The 25532-nt window shown below is 38.7% G+C and overlaps 1 protein-coding gene across 8 annotated transcripts in view; it reads left to right on the forward strand.

Annotated features, from left to right (window-relative positions):
• Positions 1-25532, forward strand: part of MACROD2 (mono-ADP ribosylhydrolase 2) — a 2017409-nt gene that overhangs the window by 645187 nt on the left and 1346690 nt on the right. For all 8 annotated transcript variants that reach the window (XM_061208464.1, XM_061208463.1, XM_061208466.1 and 5 more), the window contains one exon: positions 14576-14692. In XM_061208464.1, the coding sequence (XP_061064447.1) occupies positions 14576-14692 (117 nt within the window). The remainder of the gene's footprint in view (positions 1-14575; positions 14693-25532) is intronic.

A 25532-nucleotide genomic window follows, 5' to 3' on the forward strand; every position in this document is an offset into this window, starting at 1 on the left:
CTTCCTTATTTTGGCTGTAAATTTCACTGCAAATTTTTCCAGTATAAGAAAGTTTGTACTTTTTATTTCATAAGCCCACATAATAAACACAGCTTTCTTCAAAGCCGTCTGAGGTGTTGGATGCGTGTGCTATGTTAAATATAGGGCCCCTTTGTGGGGGAAGGCACACGTGGCTCATTTTAACTTCTCCCACAAGCATTTTAGACGGGGCAAAATGGTTCCGCTGGGGAAAACGAAAATAGCCATTTCGATGAGCTGCAGGATTATCCCAGCCATGGCTTTATCCTCTCTGAAGTCTCTTTTCTGTGAACTTGAAGAATGAACAGAACCTGTTTTATCAGCACGGAGAGACCTATTTACTCCTCCCACGCGGCCTCCACCGCTTGAGCTGCCCGTTTTTTGATTTTTAATGGGTGAGTGTATGAAGTAAAAGTTCTCACCAAACAGACCCTTCTCTAGCAGAAAAAAAATTGTGACATTTTCTTCACATTCAGCTGCCATTCTGGGGAGACACCCCCAGTGTGTCCATCAAGGAACAAATAGATTTAGAAGGAGTTTATCTGGAAGAGGCCGTAAAACAAGGGCTTTGGACCTGGTGACTGGGCCTGGACTTGAAAAAGGGGAAGGAAACTGAACGTTTTGCTCCATTGACTTCTGGAAATGTATTTCCCCTTGTAGTAGCCTTGCAGGAGGAGGGCATCTTTGAGGATCTGCAGATGGGGGGGCTCAATTGACATTCAGATAACCTAGGCCTAGGACGTGGGGACTGAATGTCCACTGCAGGTCTGATAGCACCAGGGCCCTCCTGTAGATTCCATGGGAAAATTCCTACTTTCATTTCCAAAAGAAATAGTTCTGAACTTCTTTCTTTTTTCCTAAGTAGAAATATTCCCTGGCAAAATCTGATCTCCATTTATTTAGAAATACTTTAGATGCATGCATGGAAATGCAACTTTAGTTACAGAAATCACATATGACAAAAGCACTATTCATTCTGCTCTCTTATCAGTTTAAGTTAAATACTGTTTTTTAATGCTAAGATTTAATTTGCTACATGGTGCTCTTTTTGCTCTTTGAGAATTTTTTTTAAAATTAATTAATTATTTATTTATTTTTGGCTGTGTTGGGTCTTCGTTTCTGTGCGAGGGCTTTCTCTAGTTGCGGCAAGTGGGGGCCACTCTTCATCGCGGTACGCGGGCCTCTCACTATCACGGCCTCTCTTGTTGCGGAGCACAGGCTCCAGATGCGCAGGTTCAGTAGTTGTGGCTCACGGGCCTAGTTGCTCCGCGGCATGTGGGATCTTCCCAGACCAGGGCTGAAACCCATGTCCCCTGCATTGGCAGGCAGATTCTCAACCACTGCACCACCAGGGAAGCCCCGAGAATTTTTTACAGACATATTTCTATGAGAGTTTAGAATTTTCAAGGCAAGGTCTTTATCCATGTAGGCACATACATTGAATTTTTTTTACTGAAAAGAAATTAGGCAATTTTATCAAATTTATGAACTACTATAAGCTACACTGGGTAGTTTTTTCCAATTTAAAAAACTGTCAAGTTATGAAATACAGGAAAAAAAAATAGCCTTTTGCTAAAAGTTAGTCAACTCTTTTTTTTTAAATCAGAAAAAAAAAAAAAAAATGCCAGAAAGAAAGTATAATTTTATTGCATGGCAGAATTATCAAAATGTTTTTTGGCCCTAAGTTTTTTCTTCCCATAAGATTGTTCCTCAGAGTTCCTTCTGAAAATAATAATGGGAGAAGAGAAAGTCAATGTTTGGATTGGGGCAGTAAATGCCATCTTCATGTGTGCACTTTGGAGAAAAGGGCTGCCTTCTGGGACCTACAGATATCCTGAGTCATTAGTCCTTTTAAAACTATGGAAAGTAAAGTGAGTGGCTGTTTTACCCAAACAAAGATTCTCTCTTGTGTGTGTCAGGATTTTATGTTTCCACAAATACATATATGCAGACAGGATTTTATCATTTTCCTCTAGACATCCAGGTGAAAGTTCACAGAGATTTCTTTTTCTCTCATGCAGATTTTTAATCCTTTTTCACCTCACCTAAATCCATTAGCATTTCCTGGAGCAGATGGGAGTATGAGCCACAAAATGACATATTTACTTTTTTGTAGGAAGAAAATGAGGAGAAGAGATTCTATAATACGATTGAAGTTTAAAAGCTAAATTCCTTTGGGAAAGATTACCTTTCTCCATGGCTCTCATTTTCTGATAAAACAAATGAGGTTGTCTCCAAGACACCTGTTAATATTGACCTACCTCATCATCCCTACTCCTGAACTTATGTCCCCAGCTACTGGGAATTTTCTGATAGAAGAGGAAGTATTTAAGTTGACTCATTTCTTATTTCTTGGAAAGAGAGAGGTCTCCCTCCCCCGTGTTTCTGCTTGACCTGCTCTCTGTTAAGAAGACTTCTACAGAAACAAGGGCACAATCTATGCCTTTAACCCAGGCAAAGGCACTCTCTAGAAGCAGGTCTATTACAGCTGCTCAGAGAATACAGTTATTATTTCTTCTTTACTTAAGGTCAAAATTTCCATTAATGCTTAGACTCTATTAACATCAGATTTGAAGATTATTTTGAGGAATTATTCTGTCAAGGGATATAGTGTTAGGACCTGCCTTTTCACATTTCCTTGAGAGGAGTCTTCTGCTTGGGTGGAGGAATGAGGATGCCCTTGAATAAAAACTGAGTTACATATTTTTTCTTCTCAAGCAAACTTACCAAATTAAAAAAAAAAAAGCGTTACTGAGCTGTTGAAGCACCAGCTAATACGTTCTTTGCCTGAAAATCCCTGTCGTCTCTGATGGCAAATTTATGCTTATTCAGAGTGTCTCTGTGGACTTCCAGAGAAATATGATCCTCATTCTCTTCTCTGGGGCCTTTAGTAGCATTTACCTTGAGTAAATCCAGCCTTATTGCTGATGGAAATATCCCTCCCTGGTGAGAACTGATGAAATATAAGCTATCCTAAGGTCAAATGGCTGCCAGACTGGCACATTCTAGATTCTTCTCACTGCCCTTCCTTCTTTAGTCTGGTCAATACTGCCCTGGCCCCTCCAGTGAAATGTCAGGAGTTTTACCAACTCTTGTTCCCTTTCCAATGTTTTGTCAGCTCAGAATTTCCTAGTAATTAATACTTCTCTAATGGCCAAAGAGAAGGTCCTCATCCAGAATTTCAAGGAACATCCTTCAGCTAAATTAAAATATATGCCTACCACATTTAAAAATGGAATTGGGCTTCAAGTTACAGAAACCCCATTCCCCACCCCAGATACTAGCTTACACGAGACATATGCATTAGCAAAAACTGAGAAGTAGTTCAGGACTAATGCGACACCACCACAGATGCCATCAGAGATTCAGGAACCTACCAGCTCTTCTTTCTACCATACCAGAATGTAACCTTTGTTCTCATGCTCACTACGATGGCTACTGAAGTCTGACCCAGTTTCAGTCTCATGCAGGAAGGTGGACGAGTGGGAAAGCCAGATAATCACCATCATCATCATCACCATCATCGTGATAATAGTAGAAAAAGATCTATGAGAGTAAGCCGTCTGTAACGAGCTTTCCTAGAAGCCCACACAATGGCTCCTCCTTCCATCTAAATTGGTTACGCATATCTTTTTCATCTTTGAAAGAGCTGATGGCAAATTATAGATTTTAGTTGGTCATATAGCCACCCCAGTCAATAGAGGGATTCTGTTAGTAGGGAAAATGAAAACTGATAGTGTGTAGGCAACCAGTAATCCATGTCAAAATGACATTTTCTTGATCAAGAATTTTTTTTAAGAGATAGCATGGATACGTGGAAGGAATACTGAGTTAGGTCGTAAAATAATTTCTTTACCATGAAATTAGCATCAACTAAATATATCTTTATCATAATCTGAGTAAGATTTTAATCAACTGGACTTTTTACTCTCAAAACTAATGATGATGACACAGAGCTCATTAATTCATATTTTTTCCAAAAAAAAATTGGGAGGTCTATTGTAACTATTTCTGAGAAATATTCTCTTATCCTCACTTGGAAATTCAGGTTCTACAGGAGAAACAAAAATCACTGTTTCTTGGGTATCTGCACAATTAGTTAGGTCTTAGATGCTAGGAGATTAAAAGTGTCTCCTGATTTTTAAAGATCAGTCACTAAACTTTTGGATTAGAGATGAAGACAGTTAGGTGTGTGACCTTAGGTAAAAATTGCTCCAGGTTCCTGGGCTGAGAAATGTGTAAATGTTTATTCTATTACCTTTACCATTTTCTCCTGGGATCACAGTCCAAGTCTCATCGTCAAATTGACTGGAAAGATAAGGAGGTTCATAACAGAAGTTAATTTTTAAGTCAGCCCAAGGCTGTTTCAGATCACTGAATTCCTCGTATCTGTGAAGCTTCAAGATGTGGATCTTCTTGTTGTTGCATTGTATTTTCTCACAGATATTTCTTCTCCTCCCTAAAGGGAACACTGATGCTATTCAGTACCTGACACATAAATCTTTCATGCAGGCTACAGGTGACCTCTAATGGAATCAGCTTTTCACCTGATTACTTCAACTATATTGTTTTTCTTTCCCAAGAGTTTAGGGCAGCTATTTAACCTTATTCCTTTGGGTTTTCCCTTGAGAGTAGATTGTTGTTTTATACTTTTCCTGATGATAATGGCTAAGTATATCAGTTAGCTCTTTCTGTGTAACAAACCACCCCCAAAGTTTAGTGGCTTAAAGCAACAACTATTCATATAACTCATAATTCTATTGGGTTCACCGTAAGCTGGGCAGTTCTTCTCATCTTAGCAGGGCTCACTCATGCGTTTGTAGTCGGTTGCCAGGAAAGTTAGTGCTGGCTAGTCTAGGGTGGCCTCAGTTTGTTTCTGTTCCAGGTGGCTTCTTATTTTTCACCAGGCTGGCCTGGGAGCTGAGCAGGGTTCCAAGTGAGCAGAAGCATGAAAGGCTTCTTGAGACTTAGGACTAGAACTGGCACAGATTCACTTCTGTCTTATTCTACTGGCCAAAGCAAGATGTAAGGTCAACCTAGATTCAAGGTCAACCTAGATTCCATCTCTTGACGGGAGAAGCTGTAGAGTCACACTGCCAAGGGCATGAATACAAAGATGGGACTAGTTGCTCTGATTCTCTGTGCATCAATTGCTGTGGTAGAAAGATCTACCACACTAAGATTCCTTAAGCACTTATGCAGGCTAAGCTAAGCACTGTACAAATGTCACCTCATTCAATTCTCATAAGACCCCTACAAGGTAGGTACTAATATTATATCCACTATATACATGCAGGAATATCTAAGTGATAGCAACTGGCAGTTTGGTTCCGGAGCACTCTTAATCCCCACCTCTGTTGACTCCAGGTTTTTTAAATTGTCCACCTCTTTCAATACAAATTTATTGAGTGTGCACCTATATGTATATGTGTGTTTACTTATAAATTATATACAAATACTATTGTCCATCTATATGTTAAATATTAGTAAATTTGAACTCCATTCTTATCTGTTTAGATAAAATTTATGACTATCAATAAATGTTTGAATATATTCTTCCATTCCCTGTACGGACATCTTGTGACCTTACTTTGGAGGCCATGCAAATAGGACCTCTTCATTCCCAAGGCATTTCATGATCATCATATCTATCTTTGAGTGAAGCGGTGTTTAATCAAAATCCTACTTGGTACTGGATTTCAGTTCTAGTTCCTGTTAATATTGTTGGCTCTAAGTGCAAACTGTTATGCAGTGAACACTCAGATTACTCACTGTAGACCAAACTACTCACCACTCTCGGGAACTTTGTTAAGAAAGCAAGATAGTATGGAGGAATGATTCTCAAAGTTCTCAGCTGGCTGTGTGCATCTATATTACCTGTGGAAAATATTAAATGGAGATTCTAGGTCTCACTGCTAGAGAGACTGATTCCATGGATTTGGGGTCGGGTCTAGGAATCTATACTTTTCTCAGACTCCCCAGGTGATACTGACCACGCTTTGAGAGCCATAAAACTTGAATTCATATCTGCCACAGGGAGATGATTCTGGGTGCCTATTTTTGCACTTATTGAATTATTTCAGCTATAAAATTGGAAAAGTAAAAAAATTCCAGCCCACCTTGCAAAATTGTTTTAATAATTAAATTTGTGGTGGTTTTGTCAAAGGTCTTTAAAAATATAACCCATTAGCATGTGAAATATCCCCAAAAGTTTTGCTGATCTATTAAAAGACGTATTCTCCGTACTAAAATACTCTACATATTTTCAACTACATTTTATTTTGGTCGGTGAAAACCTAGCTCTGAGCCTTTCTGTTCTAGTCACTTGGTTCCCAAGGGAAGGGACTATGGTTTATACTTCTTTGCATGAATGGCAGTAGGAGAGAGTAGGGATTAAGAACTCAGACTTTTAAATTTAGGCAAACATGGGCTCCGACCCCAGCTGCGACATAATCTTGCACTAATTCTCTAACTTCTACTTCTTTATGTGTTAAATAGTCATTCTAGTAGATCCTACGTGTACAAATTTTTATGATGATTAAATGTAATAGCATAACCAACATTTATTGCCTACTTCCTACGTGCCAGGCCTTATTCAAAGTACCTGTCATGTAATAACTAATTTCCTTACAAAACCCCTGTGATTTTGAATGAGGAGCCCCAATTTACAGATGAGAAAATCAGAGCATAGGGAGCTAGAACGGCGGCACTAGGTCTCAAGCCTCTGCCTCCAGAATCATCTTCTTTCCACTTTGCAATACCACCTCTCATAAGGTGAAAGCTTGTAAGTCACTTTGCACCCTGGAAGGCACTTGGTAAATCCTCAAAAGATGTGACGTATTGTTATCATTATTGGATCCCCTCACAGCTTCTTGAAGAATGCTGTGTACAAGGTAGTTTAATAAATTTATGTTGATTTGATTTAGAAAGAACTCTGTTGTATCCTCTTGAGCTTCTAAGGGATATATTCAATGAGAGAGCCTCTTATTTTCAGGCTAATATGATTTGTGTGGCAGCTTTTAGATTAAGTTACTGTCTTTTATTTACAGAAGAAGATTAAATGAATATGTGCAGATCTAAGAACTTCAGAATCCCCCTTGCTAAACACCGTTTAGAAAATTGTCTTTGTAAGACAAGGGAGAGACCTCATAGGGCCAATTTCTAAAATAACTGGATTTCACTAAACTGTGCTTTTAGTATTTTTTAAAACATGTATTTAGAACTCTTTCCTGTTTCTTTTTTTTTTTGCTAGCTGTTACATTCACTAGTCCACCGTATCTGATGGATTCCTGTTCAGTGCTTTACGGCTTTCTTTTTCCTCCTCTATTGTCAGCATCAGTTTGTTCATTTGTGTGTAAAATGGAGAGCTTTACCTGAGGAATGCCAGAGAGGTGGCTTGGAATCCATGGGTAAAATAAATCCTAGGTCAGAAAAATTGATGTGGTTTCCTGTCCCATCTCTTTTGTCTTTATTTTAGCTATTTAAATAGTGGGATAAGACTATCCTATAAAACATTCCCAAAGTCTAAACAACAAGGTAAAATTGACAAAAGTGAAAAATAATTTCCCCCAAGCACAGCTGAAATCCATCTTTCTACCCCACCCTCAGATGGTCTAATTCTCTAGGCTATAGTGTAAGAAAACTTAGCTAAGATGGCCTAATTAATAGGCTTAGGTCTTCTGAATTTAGCCTTTGTTAGGTTACTGGAGGAAATATGCTGGGAATTAAAGGCCCTTGCCATAGTTAACCATCTGCCTGCAAGCGTTCTGGCCTGGCTGTCAGGATGGTAAATGACAGGTGTGTCAGTACAGCAGAAAGCCTGGTCTTTGGAAGAAGCTGCAGCCAGACTCCTCGTAGCCCTGATGAAGAGCAGCCCTGTGGGTGACCTCAGTGTTCACTCCACTCCTAGCTGACCATACCACGGGCAGTTTTGAGGCAGTCCTCAGCCTTTATCTTCTACTAGTCTGGTTTTGATCACAAAGTAGGAGGAACGACTATTTGAGTTAACAGGACAGTCTGGCTTTGGTTCACTGAGACCTGAGAGTCTAGCATGATAATGGGCATACAGAAGGAAATGAACATGGCCCAGATAACATGTTCGTTCTAGTACTAAAATCTGAATATTTTGCATAAAAGTTTAAAAAAATAACAATAATCAGCCTGAATGAAAATTACCATTGTAGTATTTACAACAGGTGTAAATGTGTTAGTCAAGGCAAACTGCTCTCACAAACATTCCAAAATCTCAGTGGCTTTGCATAATAAAAGTTTATCTAATACTGATTCACCATCCAGTATGGGAAGTGGGGATGGGGTGGAACTCTGCTCCACAGAATCATTTAGGGATTCAAGCACTTGCCATGTGGATGCTGTACCGTCTCCTGGGGCATTGGAGTCTTGCCCTGGAGCCTCTGCAGACAACTGGCAGATCAGGCGGAGGGCGTGTGCAGGGATTTTAGGGATTGGAATAGAAGTAGTTACATCACTTTTACTCATACTCCTTTAAGCAGAACCCAATCTCATGACCACACATACTAGAAGGGAGGCTAGAAAGTGCTGTCTAGCTATATGCCCAGGAAAAAAAATAATAAATGGGCTTTGGTGACCTATGTATTTATGGACTGTAGTTTTCTTTTTGCCTGTAGGATACATATTTGGTAGGCCAAGAGGCAAAGATAGTCTTATCTCTCTGGAAAATTGTGTTCAACTTTCAGACTTTTGATCTTGGATTTTTTTTTTTTAATTGTAATTAGGTTTAGACATTTTGTGTTGGAGTGAATGCATTGTGTCAGCATGAATGTTGACTGTTGGTCTTCCATCTCCTCTCATCCTGGGGTGGGGGGGATGGAAAAAGTGCTACTGTGTTGAATCTCACATCGGCCACTATTGAGCTTGCTGCCTTTTCAGCCTGACCCTAGGTGAAACTAAAGGAGCACTTTTTCCAGCAGGCTGCACCAGACCTGAGAGAAGTGGATGAATTTTCAGATTCTGTGAATTGTTAACACTTCTAATATAGAAGCTCATCATTAGATTTGTGACTATAACCTTGTGGCTGTGTAATTACTTTTTAATTTCTGATTCTTTGGCTTTAAAGTAGCTTAACCACTTCTTCAGTATTATTAAAAAAAAAAAAAGCTAGACTGCCTTTCCTCTCAGATTTAATTGCATTTAATTCAATTGTATTAAACACATACAAAATGTCAGTTACTGAGATAGCTGGGGATCTACAAGAGAATAAGCTACCTCCTGTGCCCTCAAGGAGCTGACAGACCAAGCGAGGAGACACACATTCTGCTATTTATGTAATAGCTATAAAACAATTTATAAGTATGGAATTAGTGTATAAACCAGAATATTGTGAGAACATAAAGAGACACTACTGTGTCCTATAAAGGTTGTGAATAGTTTTTTAGAGGAGAAAACATTTGAACTAGAAGTTGAAAAATGAGAAAGACCTTGCTCGGCAGAAAAGGAAAGGGGAGGCGTAGCTAGATATCCTTGGTAGAGAGTACTTTGCAAAGAAATCATGGTGTGTTTAGGGGATCGTGAGGATTTAGATGTGGCCAGATCAGATGTGTGAGGAGAAAGAATGGAGTGATATGAGGTGGGGAGGGCAAATTGGAACCACATTTGTGAAGGGTCTAAAAGACCATAATTTGGAATTAAGGGTTTTGTAATGTGAATATAGGGAATGGCACATATTACTTTAGTAGGGAAGTAATAAAATCAGATTTTCATTTTAGGAAAATAAGTCTAGCAAAATAATTGATAATAGATTACAGAATTTTAAACTCTCATATTGAGTTTGTGTGTATATAGTCTTTTTTTTTTTGTCTTTCAAAGACATAACAATACTTTTAAGCACAGAATTGATACAATTGATATTACCACTGCCGTTTTCTCTCATACGTTTTTTTCCAAAGGGCCACAAATATAACTGTGAAATCATATGAGATCATGTTTTAACCAATCAAAAATGTGTACACTTCCAGCTTCTGATAATGACAGCTTATATCAGACTAGCCATCCCACCAACAGTATGTACAGATTCTTGGCAAAATACAAAAGCAATAACAAAAAGTATTTACTGTCACTAGAGAGCAACTAAAAGCAGGCAATCCTCTGAAAGAAGGAAACCATACTGGGTGAAATCTACATTTAAATAGCTTTGACCCGGAGGGCTCCTTCTACCCTACCTGGCACGTGGCTGATGGAGCTCAAACCAAAAGCAATAGGTTTATTGGCTCTAGGAATCATAGAACTGAATCACATTTGTCAGAATGACTAGGAATTGAGATAAGGACTCCAGAACAGGGACAGTCACAGAGGGGGAACCCCCAAATCTATAAATGAATACCTCTTTAATCCTTGGCTAAGCCTTGAGCTGTGCTTGTGCAGGGAAAGACTCCATGGAGACGAGGAAGAAAACAAAAGCTGGAAGGCTGAACATACTGGGCAGAGCATTCATCATCTTCTCACTGTAGGGATATAGAGTTTAGAATTTTACTCCCACAGATTAGAGGGAGTTGCCAAACAACTTGGGATTTCCATTGAAACCCCCGAAGGTCCATGCTTTAGGAGTAAAGACCACATCCAAGGACTAAGGGAAAAACTGAAATAGACCAGCCTTAACAAAGCCTAAAACTAAGCCTCCTTATTACCTGGCAGTCATTTAACTACCTGCTGGGATAAATTTCAGTACCGTTTGGAGAAAGAAAATAAAATCTAAAGCCTCCCCAACATATTCACAGTGTTCATATGCCATCAACAATTATTAGACATGCAAAGAGATGAGAAAATGTGACCCAGAGTCATATGAAAATCAGTCAATATAAACAGATTCATAGCTAACCTAGATATTGAAATTAGCAGATGGGGGACTTTAAAATTACTATGTGAAATCTGTTAATGCATTTACATGAAAAGATGGATATAATGGGTTAAGAGATAGGAAATTCCAAGAGTGATATGAAAACTGTAAGAAGAAGAACCGAATGAAAATCACAAGAACTGAAAAAATAAAATATCTGAAATTAAAAAAAATTCTATAGAACTAATAGTACATTTAACATAACTCAGTAATAAAAAAGACAATAAAAATTAGCAAAAGACATGGACAGACACTTCCAAAAAGAATGTATATAAATGGCCAATAATCACTTGGCAAGATACTTAACACCATTAATCACCAGGGAAATGCAAATTGAAATCACGAGATACCTCTTTACGTCTATTAGGATTGCTAAAATTAAATAGGCTGACAACACCAAAAGACTGCCAAAATTTGAACTCTCATATGTTGCTCGGGGTATATGTAAATTGGTATAATCACTTGGGAAAACTGTATGTTAGTTCTTTAAAAAGGAAAACATATACCAACCCAGCAATTTTACTCATAGGTGTTTGTCCAATGGAAATGAAAACATATGGCCACAAAAGGATTTGCATAAATGTTAAGATTTATTCATAATAGCTAACAATGTAAATACTCCAATATCCATTCACAGATGAATGGATAAAGAAATCATGGTATATTCAACAATGGAATATTACTCAGGAATGAAAAGGAATGAAATACTATATTAATACATGCAACAACACAGATGAATCTCAAAAAAGTATGCTGAGCAAAAGAAGCTAGCCCCATCCTCCATCTCTTATATGAAGTTTGAGATTATATAATAGGCAAAACTTAGCTAAGGTGGCTGAAGTTGGAACATGGGCTCCCTCTGGGTGGTGAGAGGGGAAATTGGATGGAAAGGGTACAGAAGAACTTTTTCGGTTGATGGAGACACTTTGTATCTTTATTGGCATCATTGCTACGTGAGTATATACATTTGTTAAAACTCATCAAAACTGCACTTAAAATCTGTGCATTTGATTGCATGTACATTATAACTCATAGACAGAATTGATGGTAATTAAAAAGTAATGTAATATAGTGGTTCAACATGCCACATGCAAGAATTGAGGTGAGGCTGCCTGGATTCAAGTCCCAAAGGCAGTGAGCTATAGCAGTTAGGAGTATGGATGCTCCATTAGACAGGCCCGGGGTTTTGAAATCACATTGCCAATATTTTGTGAATGTAGGCAAGTTACTAACCTCTTCTAAGCTCCTATAAAATGGAGATTATAAAATTAGTGTGTACCTTATACGGTTGTTCTCAGTATAGTGCCTGGCACATGGATGCATTCAGTACATTTAAGCTGTAGTCATTATTATTAAATAACTCTTCAGCTAGACTTTCATTGCCCTAATGCAGTCGTGAATGCTGGTATAACCATGAAGATTTTGAGAATTAGATATTTACAAACTGCATTAGGCTGCAATCTAAATAATGCAGACAATATTTAACAGCATATGATTAAGTATGCTATCAAATCCTATTTTAGTCATCCATTTCAAACTAATGATCTCTTTGCCAAGAAAAAAAATATTCACTTTAAAATACTCTACTTGATGCTCTTGTAAAAAAATTTAAACATAGAGAAATTAGGACCTAATTTTTTTTCTTAACAGCTTCACCTTCTGTTTCCCATCCTATAATCACTTTTTATGTTTTGGTGCGTATCTTTCCAGTACACATACATGTATATGTGTGTAAGTGTGTATGTGTATAACTGTAAACAAAATTGTGACTCTACATAAAAAATATATATACATATATATTATATATATTTTAAACCTGGCATTTCACTTAGAAATCTTTGCATATTTAGTACTGACTCTATTTACATATAAAATTGGCCTGTTCTTTTTAACAACTACATAATAGTTTGCAAAGTAAAATTGCTATGTGAAAGAGTGAACAAAATTTATCAACCATTTTGGTAAAAGAAAAATTATATGTGTGAGTGTGTGTGTGTATAACCAGTGAAAGAGTGAACATCAGAACGTTGAAGAATTCTCTAGGTGGGAGGGCAAATGGTAGTTTTCATATTCTTCTCTATATTTTTCATTTTTATATAAGAAAAATAGTTACTTTAAAATTTACACAAAACTTTCATCTAAGGAGTTTAAGATAATAACTACCCTCAGTGGGGCACATAACATTGTATTAAACACTTTGCTGGTGCTTCTCAGGCATTATACTATTCAGATTCCATGCATAACCCTGTTTGTACAGCCATTATTGGCACTAATTTCTAAGGAAACTGGGGCTTGAGCAGCGGATGGCTGGTAGAGTCTGGATTTCAACCTAGGTTTTCGGAAATACTGTAGTCTAGAGTAGTCTGGAATGAATTCATTTTGTTGTGAGGGTCTTTGAGGCCCAGGTTTATTCTCAAATTTTACGGGTATGCAAATGGTGATGTAGTAAAGCCCAGATGAGCTTGTTTCCCTAGGAAACCTGTTCAGCCAAAAGTGATGTTTCCACGCCAGTTGGTGGTAGCAGAGGCCATTAGACAGGTTACGTGTCCCTCAGTGACAACTTCCCACTTATTATCCAGCTTTCTCACAAAATTAATAATAATAAAACAGTGATCAATTACATGGTGTTGTGGACTGTGGAGAGAGGGGGAGGTCTTCAGACCGCTAATATCGTGGTCTGTTTTCACAGCCCAGATTACTGTTACTCTCTCCTTCTGTCTTCTAACCCTTTGTTTCAGAGTCTTGCATTTCTTCTCTGTCCAAGGGCTCATTCAGTAACTACTAAATTATGTGCATGTGGTCTTATAGCCCTCCAGCTGTGTGCTCGCCCCCAATCTAGTCAAATAAGGTTTTAATTTCCAGTGGCATCAGGTGTGCATTTTCAAAAGGTGATTCTCACCGTGAAGGGCAGACATGAGGTAGGGGCAGGGATGAGAGCCAGAGGGCTGATGAGACCCTGGGCTGGGGAGAGGCAGACCCTGCTCGGTTAGCAGAGCTGGAGCAGGAGCGGTGGAGGTTCTGTTTTCATCCATGACAAGTGAGTGAGGGGTGGTCTTCCGGGTGTTTTTCAAGACCTGAGCTAACCTCACCCCTCATCTAGCCGACGGTCAGTTACCCTGCAGACACCTACTGCATTTGTGTCGTGCCGCTGAGGGCGGAGGAACTTAGAGGTCTGGTTCTTTGACAGCTTCACTCTCGGTTTTGCAGTGACTGCAGATGTTCTTGAGCGCCTTTCTCACTTGCTTCTCAATGTTTCTTCTATAACCTGTGGTGTGTCAGAGGCAACCCTTACCACCTCGGACATAGATTGTTAGCATTTCTTCCCAATTCTGTGTTAGGTGACATCTAGTTGATAGCTTGAAATAGACATGGTGGAAATATTTACCCAGTTGAAGTTGGAAAAGGCTACAAATCAGGGCTCCCCCACCTCTAAAGAACCTGTTGTTTAACATTTAGCTGCACACTGTTTCTGTAACCCTTCTCCTGCTCACCACACAAACCAAAGGGAGAGAGAGAGAAAGAGAGAAGAAAACCATGTTTAAGGGGTTGAATACCATGGATTTTCTTCCATGGGACTATGGTGATTTCTAAGAGGAAAAACTTGAGTTCCTTTTCTTTCCCTATCCCAAGTTTTGCATTTCTTTCCAAAACGCCAAATATGGGCTAACTTTTTTCTCTCTCCTCCAGTGGATGGCTGTATTCACAGAGCAGCTGGCCCCTGTTTGCTCGCTGAATGTCGCAACCTGAACGGCTGTGAAACTGGACATGCAAAAATCACATGTGGCTATGACCTGCCTGCAAAATGTGAGTACAGCTCTTTTGAACACTTTCAAAATCAGATGAGCACTCTTACCTTGTTTTAGTCCTCAAGCGGGTAACTGGAAGAGGAAGTGGTAGCGGTGGTATTTAATTAAATGTGCTTTTATTAAGATTTTGTGCATGGTAATGAAATGTGTTTTCCAAATACGTCTCCCAATATATAAATGTGCGATGTTTAATTGTAGGTGATTTTTGCTCGGATCTTTGACAGAGGGTCTCTGAAACAGAGAAATAAAAATGTGAGCAAAATATACCTTATAGTATTTAAGTGCCGTGGAGTGACAGCTTCTAGAAATGATGCCAATTTCTTATTCCTTGTTCAGGTTTCTTGATTGTGGATGTGTTTAGAGCAAAGGAGATCAAAGTGTGATGTATTGTGTTTTCAGCTGCCATGTAAAGGCTGATTGGCAATTACAGCCGAGGCATCTGTCACACTTGGCTTTCAGGAAAAGCCATTGGAATGTGGTTGTCAGAGTGAGAATGTATTTGCTCTTTGAATGTGGAATGGTCAAGTTTTCCATTATATTTGAATGGAGGGAAGTATTGCATTTGGTTGACCTTGTTGCATAGTCCTTTAGCCAACTGGGTGGGGTGATGTGGAGTAAAAATACTGAAAGAGAAGCTGGTTAAAGGCACAGATTTTTTTTATCACATAATCTTCTGGGGTTGGGGGGTGGAGGTAGAGGGTTTCATTGCACCATTAAGTCATGCATTGATCTGGAAATTGGGAAACCAATTAGTTGTTTATTCCATTCACCTGCCTTATATGATACCTCCTGGTGAATATATTTTTATAAAAGTGAAGCTGATTTTTTTTTTCTGTTTTAGTAGTGGAGAATATGTGACTAAAAAATTATGACACAATCTTTGGGCTCTGTATAGACAAGTTGTATAAAAATGAATTTCTCATGGATATGTGTGAGTGGAGAGATAGTGTGTTCTATTTTAAAGTATGTTTACATTTGAAGATTTTTAGTAAACAGTAATATATTAAAATGGTATTTTGCTTTGTAACATTATAATACTGCATTCTGTATACCTCACGGTGTGTTGCTAGTGAAAGTATATCCACTATATACTGTTTAATTTTTCCTTTAATGACTTCTCATTTTTCTTTCCTTATTAGTATTTTTACCTTGTGTGAAAGAGTCAAATCATGGGCCAAATGGCCCTCAGTCCTTCTTGGAATATATATTTATGTCAAATAAAGTCCTTTGTGTGTAATGGTGTTTAGAGCACCTCTCCCTCTGACTCAGAGGTGCTGAGTGTTAAAGGTGGTTTCCCTTTCCAGGATTATATGGCTCCATGTTTACCAAGATTGGTCATTCTTCCTTCTTACCACCATACTACCTCTGTGATACATAATAGTTGACAGATTCCACCCTGAGGACAAGCAGATTATTGGTGATTTTCAGATTTAAGGTGTCTGTCCTTAAACCTAGTCTGCTATTGATTCACTACTTTCTTTCTTATAAATTAAAGCACAAATCAAAAATTTTTCAACTCTGAAATTTCTGAAGACAGATAACCTCAGAATCATTAAATATGACCAAATAAAATGGTGGCTCTGCTGTATGGATTGACACCATGATGATTTTGTTTCATGCGCTTGCTCCTGTTTGACATCCCTCTGTATGAGCTTCCTTTGATCATCATTCAGCTCAGTTCAGGGCTGTTGAAGGCTTGTACCCCACCAGGCACTGAGGTACAAAGATCAATCTATACCTGTGCTTGAGAAATTCCATGATTGGAATTCCTGGGCATCCTGGGGCAAGTGAGTCTTTGTGGAACAAGGACTCTAGCCATGGAAAGTCAATCCACAGAACTCAGTACAGAATCTGTGTGAGCTGAGATACCGAATCAGATGACACACATTCAAGTCACTGTGCACCAGCCCACAGGGCATATCTAGTAAAAAAATCATCCAGCAGGATAGAAATTCCCAGACTAGAACGGCAGTGCCACCTCAAGAAAGCCACAAACATGGAGTATTTGTGAATAGATCTTGGTATTTCTCTATGTTTAATGAGATTAATGATTTATATTAAAAACATAAAGAAAAGCAATGAAAGCAATAAGAAATGAGTAATAATAGCTTACATTTTGCATACCACTTTGTAGTATGTCACAGTACTTTCACAATGCCTTGTATTTTAAATTATATTTTATAAACATTGTGTATGTTCATTTTCCCTTTTCCTATCCCTGAGAGATCTTTTTCTTTCTCATCAATTTGGTTCATCCATTTCAGACTCATTAACAATCCACAGATGTGCTTTTGTAGAGAGAGAATGAAAAGGGAGCTCATTACATACTGTTTGGGTCATTTTCCCCCTCCTTATTTAATAATTCCATGACAGTTTGACAGCAGAATCTAGTTCCTATTTGTCCTCTGTGACAGCGGTTTTATCATTTAAGGTACTAAAGCCAGCCATCCAGTCACCAGTGATAATATCTTCGCGCATCAGCAATTTGCTTGGAAAATGCTGTTGTCTGGGTTACAGACAAACTTGGTAATTTTGGACGGGTCTTTGCTTCTTTCATGCTTGCTAAATTAATTTATTCATAAATGCTTGTATTTGAATTACTTATACTTAGAGTCTGTATTCTGTGATTCATCATGATCAGTGGAATGATAAGCCTCAAAGATTTAGTGTTTCTTCACTGCTTGGATATTTTGAATGATGTCTTTTGATGTGGAAGAGCCAATCATTCTTTTCAGAAGTAATCTTAAGAGTGGAAAGAATATTGGCCAATATTTCACTGAAGGCTATTGGTAAAGAAATGACTTAGAAAGTGGACTAAGGACTGTTTATACAATTTGATCTTTTGGTTTGTTCTCTTTTACAATATTAGATTTTTTTTTTGGATTCATAATAAAATTTAGATTTCTATAGATTTTTAGAAGCTTGTCAACCTGTTGGATGTTTCTATTCATGCTCTCATCATTCTACCAGAGGGTCAGCTTCATGTGGGTGAGGCTTGTCTATCTCAGTCACGATCCTAATGTCAATATCTAGCATATGTGCTGAATTAATGAATGAGTGATCAAATGAATTGTTTCAGACATTTTCACCTGGCAAATAGATTTTTGCCTGTTGCTTCTACTTCTAATTCTTTCCCTCCTTCACTCCACTCTGCCCAGTCCTGTAGATTAATATTCTTAAATCCAGTGTCCCTGTAATTGTGACAAGGCTCTAGACGTGTGACCCTCTCTACCTCCTTCTGTCCTCTCCCTCACTCACACGGGCTGCTTTGCTGTGTCTTTAATGCCTTTGCATTAGTGTTCCCTCTGCCTGGAATTCTAGTCTTCCAGACACCTGCGTGGTTTGCTCCCTCACCTACTGTACTTCAAATCCTTGCTCAGATGTCACCTCAGGTGTCATCCTAACCAACCTATTTTTTTTTAATTAATTAATTAATTTATTTATTTATTTTTGGCTGTGTTGGGTCTTCGTTTCTGAGCGAGGGCTTTCTCTAGTTGTGGCGAGCAGGGGCCACTCTTCATCGCGGTGCGCGGGCCTTTCACTGTCGTGGCCTCTCTCGTTGCGGAGCACAGGCTCCAGACGCGCAGGCTCAGTAGTTGTGGCTCACGGGCTTAGTTGCTCTGCGGCATGTGGGATCTTCCCATACCAGGGCTCGAACCCATGTCCCCTGCATTGGCAGGCAGATTCTCAACCACTGTGCCACCAGGGAAGCCCCCAACCTATTTTTAATTGCTTCTCTGCTTTATTGATGATTGCTTATCTATAGCATTTAACATTCAAATACACTGTATCATTTACTTATTTATTTTGTTTATTGTCTATCTCCCCATACCAGAATGAGGGCAGAGCTTTTTTTCTGTATCTTTTTCATTTATTGTTGTGTCCATACAGCTTAGAAAAATGCTTGACACATTAACAGGGGTTCAAAAAATATTTGTCGAATAATGAATGAAATCTAACTCTACTCCTCTCCAAATCCTTCAGTGGGTTTTTCCTCAAACACAGACTTGTTAACCTGATTATCTTTGGTCTTCCATGATTTACTGTTCTGTCTTGAGCTACTTACAACCTTTTATATGATCTGAATTGCTCAGAATGGCATGTCTGTACATAGGCTCTGTATTGGGGGCTTTCTAGAAAATTCTGCCTTTCTTCCTTTCTACTTGTCTTCCAGACTCAGCTTAAATATCACTTCTGCCATAAAACAACTCAACTAAAAGTGCCTTCTTTTTCCTCAAAATCCAGAAAACTGCATGTTAACGTGCTGAGGGCCCTTTTTACTTGCTACATTTTATTGTTATATATGCAAACTTTCCACCTTTCTAGAAGTCCCTTGTTTATAATGGATACTAGAGAAATATCTATCAAATGAATTAGTTGTTAAAGGTGGAGATCGGTTGATAATTGCTGGCAGGGGGATGTAAAAAACATATATTAATTTTCCTAAGAAATTATGAAATCAGTGATAGATGTCCATTGTGTTTTTTATTTTTTATTTTTTAAATTTTATTTTTTTAATTTTTTGGCTGCATTGGGTCTTCGTTGCTGAGTGCAGGCTTTCTCTAGTTGTGGCGAGCGGGGGCTACTCTTTGTTGTGGTGCACAGGCTTCTCATTGCGGTGGCTTCTCGTTGCGGAGCACAGGCTCTAGGCACGCGGGCTTCAGTAGTTGCAGCATGTGGGCTCAGTACTTGTGGCTCGCGGGCTCTAGAGCACAGGCTCAGTAGTTGTGGCACGTGGGCTTAGCTGCTCCACGTCATGTGGGATCTTCCCCGACCAGGGCTCGAACCCCTGTCCCCTGCATTGGCAGGTGGATTCTTAACCACTGCGCCACCAGGGAAATCCCCCATTGTGTTTTTTAAATCATATTTTAACATACATCTAATTCCAAAGTCTCTTGTCTAAGAAATTTACTTTTTTTAAATTGAAATATAGTTGATTTACAATGTTGCCTTAGTTTCAGGTGTACAGCAAAGTGATTCAGTTATTCAGTTTTTTACATATATATATATATATATATATATATATATATATATATTCTTTTTCAGATTCTTTTCCATTATAGGGTATTACAAGATATTGACTATAGTTCCCTGTGCTATACAGTAGGTCCTTGTCGTGTATTTTATATACAGTAGTGTGTATCTGTTAACCCCAAACTCCTAGTTTATCACTGCCCCCCACCCCGCCGCCCTTTCCCCTTTGGTAACCGTAAGTTTGTTTTCTATGTCTCTGAGTCTATTTCTGTTTTGCAGATAAGTTCATTTGTATCATTTTAAGAAATTTACTCTTAATGGACCTTCTCCTAAAAGTGAACAAATAAAAATAAAGAAGCCATATCAACTTTACTTAATGATTTTCAGCATAGCTCACATGTCTATTCTGTTTCTTGAGAATGCTCCACTTTTAGGCTTTAGGGCTGAATAATCATCAAAGATAAGTGGAAAATATGTTAAATTTGTGTATATAAAATGGTGAAACCTGTTTCTTTTATTCCTTCTATTTAATCTTTGTAAGACCTCAAAGGGTAATATTAGCATCCAACTCACAGTTTTTTATTAATCATTTGAAAGGAAGCTCAAGGGTGAGAGACCGTAGCATAACATGTTTGAATATCATAGAGTGGTGGGAATCAGAATCCTTATTTTATTCCCAGGTGCAATAATAATCAGATGATAGTAGCTTAAAAGGTACTTGTTGATAATAATTAGTACTTCTCTTGTGCCCTTCATCAAGAAATCGTAGTACTTTGAGACATTAGCTCATTAGTCCTTTTGAAATTTCTATGAGGAACTGACATGGCAATATTTTCTTCCAACACAGAGAGAAATTCAGGTACAGAGAGGTTAAACCTGTTGCTCGCAATAACAAACTAAGTCTGTATTAGAGACACGGCAGTGACCAAGTAAGTTTTCCTGAGATAGGAAGAGAGTCCGTGACAAGTGTTGGCCAGGCCTACTGCCTGTTTTTGTAAATAAAAATTTATCAGAATGCAGCCGGGCCCATTTGTTTACATATTGTCTATGGCTACTTTGATGTGACAGAATTGAATGGTTGCAACCAGGATTGTATGGCCACAAGCCTGAAACATTACTGTCTGGCCCTTTGCTGAAAAAGTTTGCCAACAACTGGTCTATGACAATCCTTACTTTTTATAAAGGAGGAAGCTGAGATTTATAGAGGTTAAATATTTATTGAATTTTAATGAATGTATGTGACTTACTCAGATCACTATTGACAAAAGTGAGATTAAAATACCTGCCATCTCTTTCTTGGGACAGTCCTTGCTTCTGTTGCCTCAACAGAACATCACTTTGGGAGGATGATCTGAAGCCTTTTAAATCTTTCAAATTATAAGACCACCTTGAGGAAAAAAACGCCTGGGAATAAATGGTCATTTTTCTCAACAGGGTCAGAATTGGAAAATGAATAAGTCAAGTCCCTGAAGGGAGAGTGAATTCAAACCACCAGAGTATTAGGCGATACATCTTTATTCCTTGCTTCCTCCAGTGGTGTTAGTCAATGTACTGGAAGGGAGCCTGTAGTCCTGAGGAGGTTCAGTTTCTAGAGTAGGCAACTCATAAGATGGCTTTGAGTTAGTTCTCTGCAAAACACTGCAAAACAGGACCTGATTTCAGCCACCGTGGCTCCCCCAGCAGGTGTCTGATTGTGAAGGCAGTGGAGAGGGCATGCTGCTAAGAGTGTGACTGCCGGTCTCTGATGGAAACCTGAGGGCCCTCATGAGCCCCTTCCAAAATTAAATGACTTACATTCCATCAAGAGAAAAATGGCTTTTGAAGAACATAAAATCACCTTCCTTCCTGAAGAGAGAGATGAGAGTTTTCCTCCTAAAATCAACTCTGATTGGCTCATTCCCTTAAGTGCTTTAGGAATTTAATTTCTATCTGAATCTATTTCTTTATAGTCACCACCCCTTTCATTTATATTAAGGGGTTTTGTATAGTTTATCTCCGTAGTGATCCTCAAGATGAGTGTGGAAAGTGAGAAGGACAGAAGGTTCTCATAATGGGCTACCTGGAGAAGCGGCAGCAACATCTCCTGGGAATTGGTTAGAGATGTAGACTCTGGTGCCCCACCCCAGACCTACTGAATCAGAAACTCTGTGGTTGAACAAGCTCTCACATGTTTCAGTGTGAGAACCATGACCTAGACAGTGGTGTAATTCAGGGCAGAACCCTTGCCTTTTGATTCCTCGCCCAGCGCGTAACACAGGCATCCTTTTGGGTCACAGATTAGGGCTTTCTTTGAAGAGTCTTCTGCATGCTCTTCTTTTCCTTTGTGGCATTTACACACTTAGTGATGGTATCTATATTTGTTTGTTTACTTGTTTATTGCCTGTCTTCTCAAACAGGATAACAGTTTAAGGAGAGCAGAAGTCACATCAGTCTCATTCACGCCTAGAATCCTTAGGATCTAACATAATAGCCAGTTCAGAGTTGGAGGCTTTCAGTACGTATTTACTAGAGGAATTAATGAAAGGATTGTCTTTGTCATTGTCATAGTTGCGCTGCCAGAAACCAACCAAGAGAACACTCCAGATAAGCCTACATGATTCCAGAAATCTGCAGAGCTAGGACTGCTGCCTCTTGTGGTAGCATCTCTGTTACCCTGTCACCCAGCACACTGCTTGCTCAAAGATTCTAGCACCGTAAGAGAGCACAGGGGCACAATTGGCTTAATTTGTCCACATGGTACACATATAACCTACACTTAGATTATGTTCTTTCATTTTTTCTCATTTTGATTTGACTCATTTTGGTAACATAGATTCCATCCCCAAGTGGATTTGTGATGAAATAACTAAAAATCCCAATAGTAAATAATGTCTTTTAAAAATGTCTACATTTTGGAAGCAACTAGGTATTTACATTGTTGCATTACTGGCTGAGTGTAGAACAAATGCATGTACTTGGCTTGCACTATTTGACATCTTAGCAGGCCTTCAGAGGATACTGTCTATACCTTTTTCCTATGTGATCAATAGGAAATAACAGTGTAAATCAATTCTGAGAAATAATGTAAATGGACTCTCCAAGGCAATTCCCGCTGTGAAATAAGTAGTTAGCGTTGACACTGGCATTAACCGCAGGGGGAGTAATCAGCCTTTGGATGTACTTAATCAGAGTTATCAGCTAAGATTAAAAAGGAGCTACTGTTGCGCAGGATTTAAAAGATGAACATTTGAAGGTGTTCTCATAAATTAAAGCCATCAGAATTGCTTTGAGTAATTTAGGATGCTTTGAGGTCAGGCACAAGCAAACAGGAAAGGTTAATCTCAGAGCCATGGTAGTTAATGTGCAGGAACAGCAGAATACATTTATTGAAATAAGCAGCAGATACTGAGCTGAATGAAGATTTTCCTCCAGTGCTAAAATGTTCCTTGAGTTATTACTAACATATATGATTCAAATAAAAAGTGGGTAAACTTATTAACTATACTTGCAATTAATCACTAATCCCAAAGATTAAATATTAGACCACTTCATGGCTTGATTAGAGGTGTTTCCAGTTGAAAATATTGATGGGACCAAGCTCTGCACTATGGAATAAAAGATTGATTCTAGGTCAAGTACACTAATTGTCAAGGTAGAAGGTCCGAGGAGAAGTCCTGAATCCAGGATATTCTAATTGTTTGGTCAAGCCCTCTGAGACTGGGATTCCTCATCCATGATTAGCTGGGGGTGGGCATATCTACCTTAGGCAAGTCTGTTAAGGAGTAGACATAGAACCACTTTTTAATAGTGTTAAGACATATAGCTATAAGACTCTATTATTACTTGTAAAATGCTTCCCATACCTCATTAACTTATTCAGTCTATGTTTATTGACACTTTCTCTGGGCTTGAGTGCTCTTCTAGAGTGTAGAAAACTACAGTGAAGAAGATAACCAAGGTCCTGTCCTCTTCGATCCTAGCTTCCAGCAGAGAGAGGCAGAAAATAAACACATTCACGTAAAAGCCAAGCCTCTCAGATGATGGTAAGGGCTATGAGGAAAATAAAAAGTTCTGAGAGAATGGACAGTGGAGGGAGGGGACTACTTTTCCATGGTGGTCAGGGAAGGCCTCCCGGAGGAGGTGATGCCTGAGCTGAGAGCAATGTAGCTATCTGGGGAGAAAGACATTGCTGGCAGAGTGAAAGCACTTTACCACTGGGTTAAGAAAAATCACCTTGCCTGACGTGTAAAACAAGATAGTCCATGAATTTTTCTTTCTTTTTTTTTTTTTAAATATCTTTATTGGAGTATAATTGCTTTACAGTGGTGTGTTAGTTTCTGCTGTATAACAAAGTGAATCAGCTATACATATACATATATCCCCATATCTCCTCCCTCTTGCGTCTCCCTCCCACCCTCCCTATCCCACCCCTCTAGGTGGTCACAAAACACTGAGCTGATCTCCCTGTGCTATGCGGCTGCTTCCCGCTAGCTATCTATTTTACATTTGGTAGTGTATATAAGTCCATGCCACTCTCTCACTTCGTCCCAGCTTACCCTTCCCCCACCTCATGTCCTCAAGTCCATTCTCTACATCTGCGTCTTTATTCCTGTCCTGCCCCTAGGTTCTTCAGAACCATTTTTTTTTTTTTTTTTTTTTAGATTCCATATATATGTGTTAGCATATATAGTATTAGTTTTCCTGTTTCTGACTTACTTCACTCTGTATGACACACTCTGGGTCCATCCACCTCACTACAAATAACTCAATTTCGTTTCCTTTTATGGCTGAGTAATATTCCATTGTATATATGTGCATATTTGCCACATCTTCTTTATCCATTCATCTGTCGATGGACACTTAGGTGGCTTCCATGTCCTGGCTATTGTAAATAGAGTTGCAATGAACATTGTGGTACATGACTCTTTTTGAATTATAGTTTTCTCAGAGTATATGCCCAGTAGTGGGATTGCTGGGTCGTATGGTAGTTCTATTTTTAGTTTTTTAAGGAACCTCCATACTGTTCTCCATAGTGGCTGTATCAATTTACATTCCCACCAACAGTGCAAGAGGGTTCCCTTTTCTCCACACCCTCTCCAGCATATATTGTTTGTAGATTTTTTGATGATGGGCATTCTGACCGGTGTGAGATGATATCTCATTGTAGTATTGATTTGCATTTCTCTAATGATTAATGATGTTGAGCATTCTTTCATGTGTTTGTTGGCAATCTATATATCTTCTTTGGAGAAATGTCTGTTTAGGTCTTCTGCCCATTTTTGGATTGGGTTGTTTGTTTTCTTGATATTGAGCTGCATGAGTTGCTTGTATGTTTTGGAGATTAATCCTTTGTCAATTGCTTCATTTGCAAATATTTTCTCCCATTCTGAGGGTTGTCTTTTCGTCTTGTTTATGTTTTCCTTTGCTGTGCAAAAGCTTTTAAGTTTCATTAGGTCCCATTTGTTTATTTTAATTTTTATTTCCATTTCTCTAGGAGGTGGGTCCAAGAGGACCTTGCTGTGATTTATGTCATAGAGTGTTCTGCCTATGTTTTCCTCTAAGAGTTTGATGGTGTCTGGCCTTACATTTAGGTCTTTAATCCATTTTGAGTTTATTTTTGTGTATGGTGTTAGGGAGTGTTCTAATTTCATTCTTTTACATGTAGCTATCCAGTTTTCCCAGGACCACTTATTGAAGAGGCTGTCTTTTCTCCACTGTATATTCTTGCCTCCTTTATCAAAGATAAGGTGACCATATGTGCGTGGGTTTATCTCTGGGTTTTCTATCCTTTTCCATTGATCTATATTTCTGTTTTTGTGCCAGTACCATACTGTCTTGATTACTGTAGCTTTGTAATATAGTTCGAAGTCAGGGAGCCTGATTCC

Source organism: Eubalaena glacialis, chromosome 13 (genome assembly GCF_028564815.1).
Source record: "Eubalaena glacialis isolate mEubGla1 chromosome 13, mEubGla1.1.hap2.+ XY, whole genome shotgun sequence".
Lineage (NCBI taxonomy): Eukaryota > Metazoa > Chordata > Mammalia > Artiodactyla > Balaenidae > Eubalaena > Eubalaena glacialis.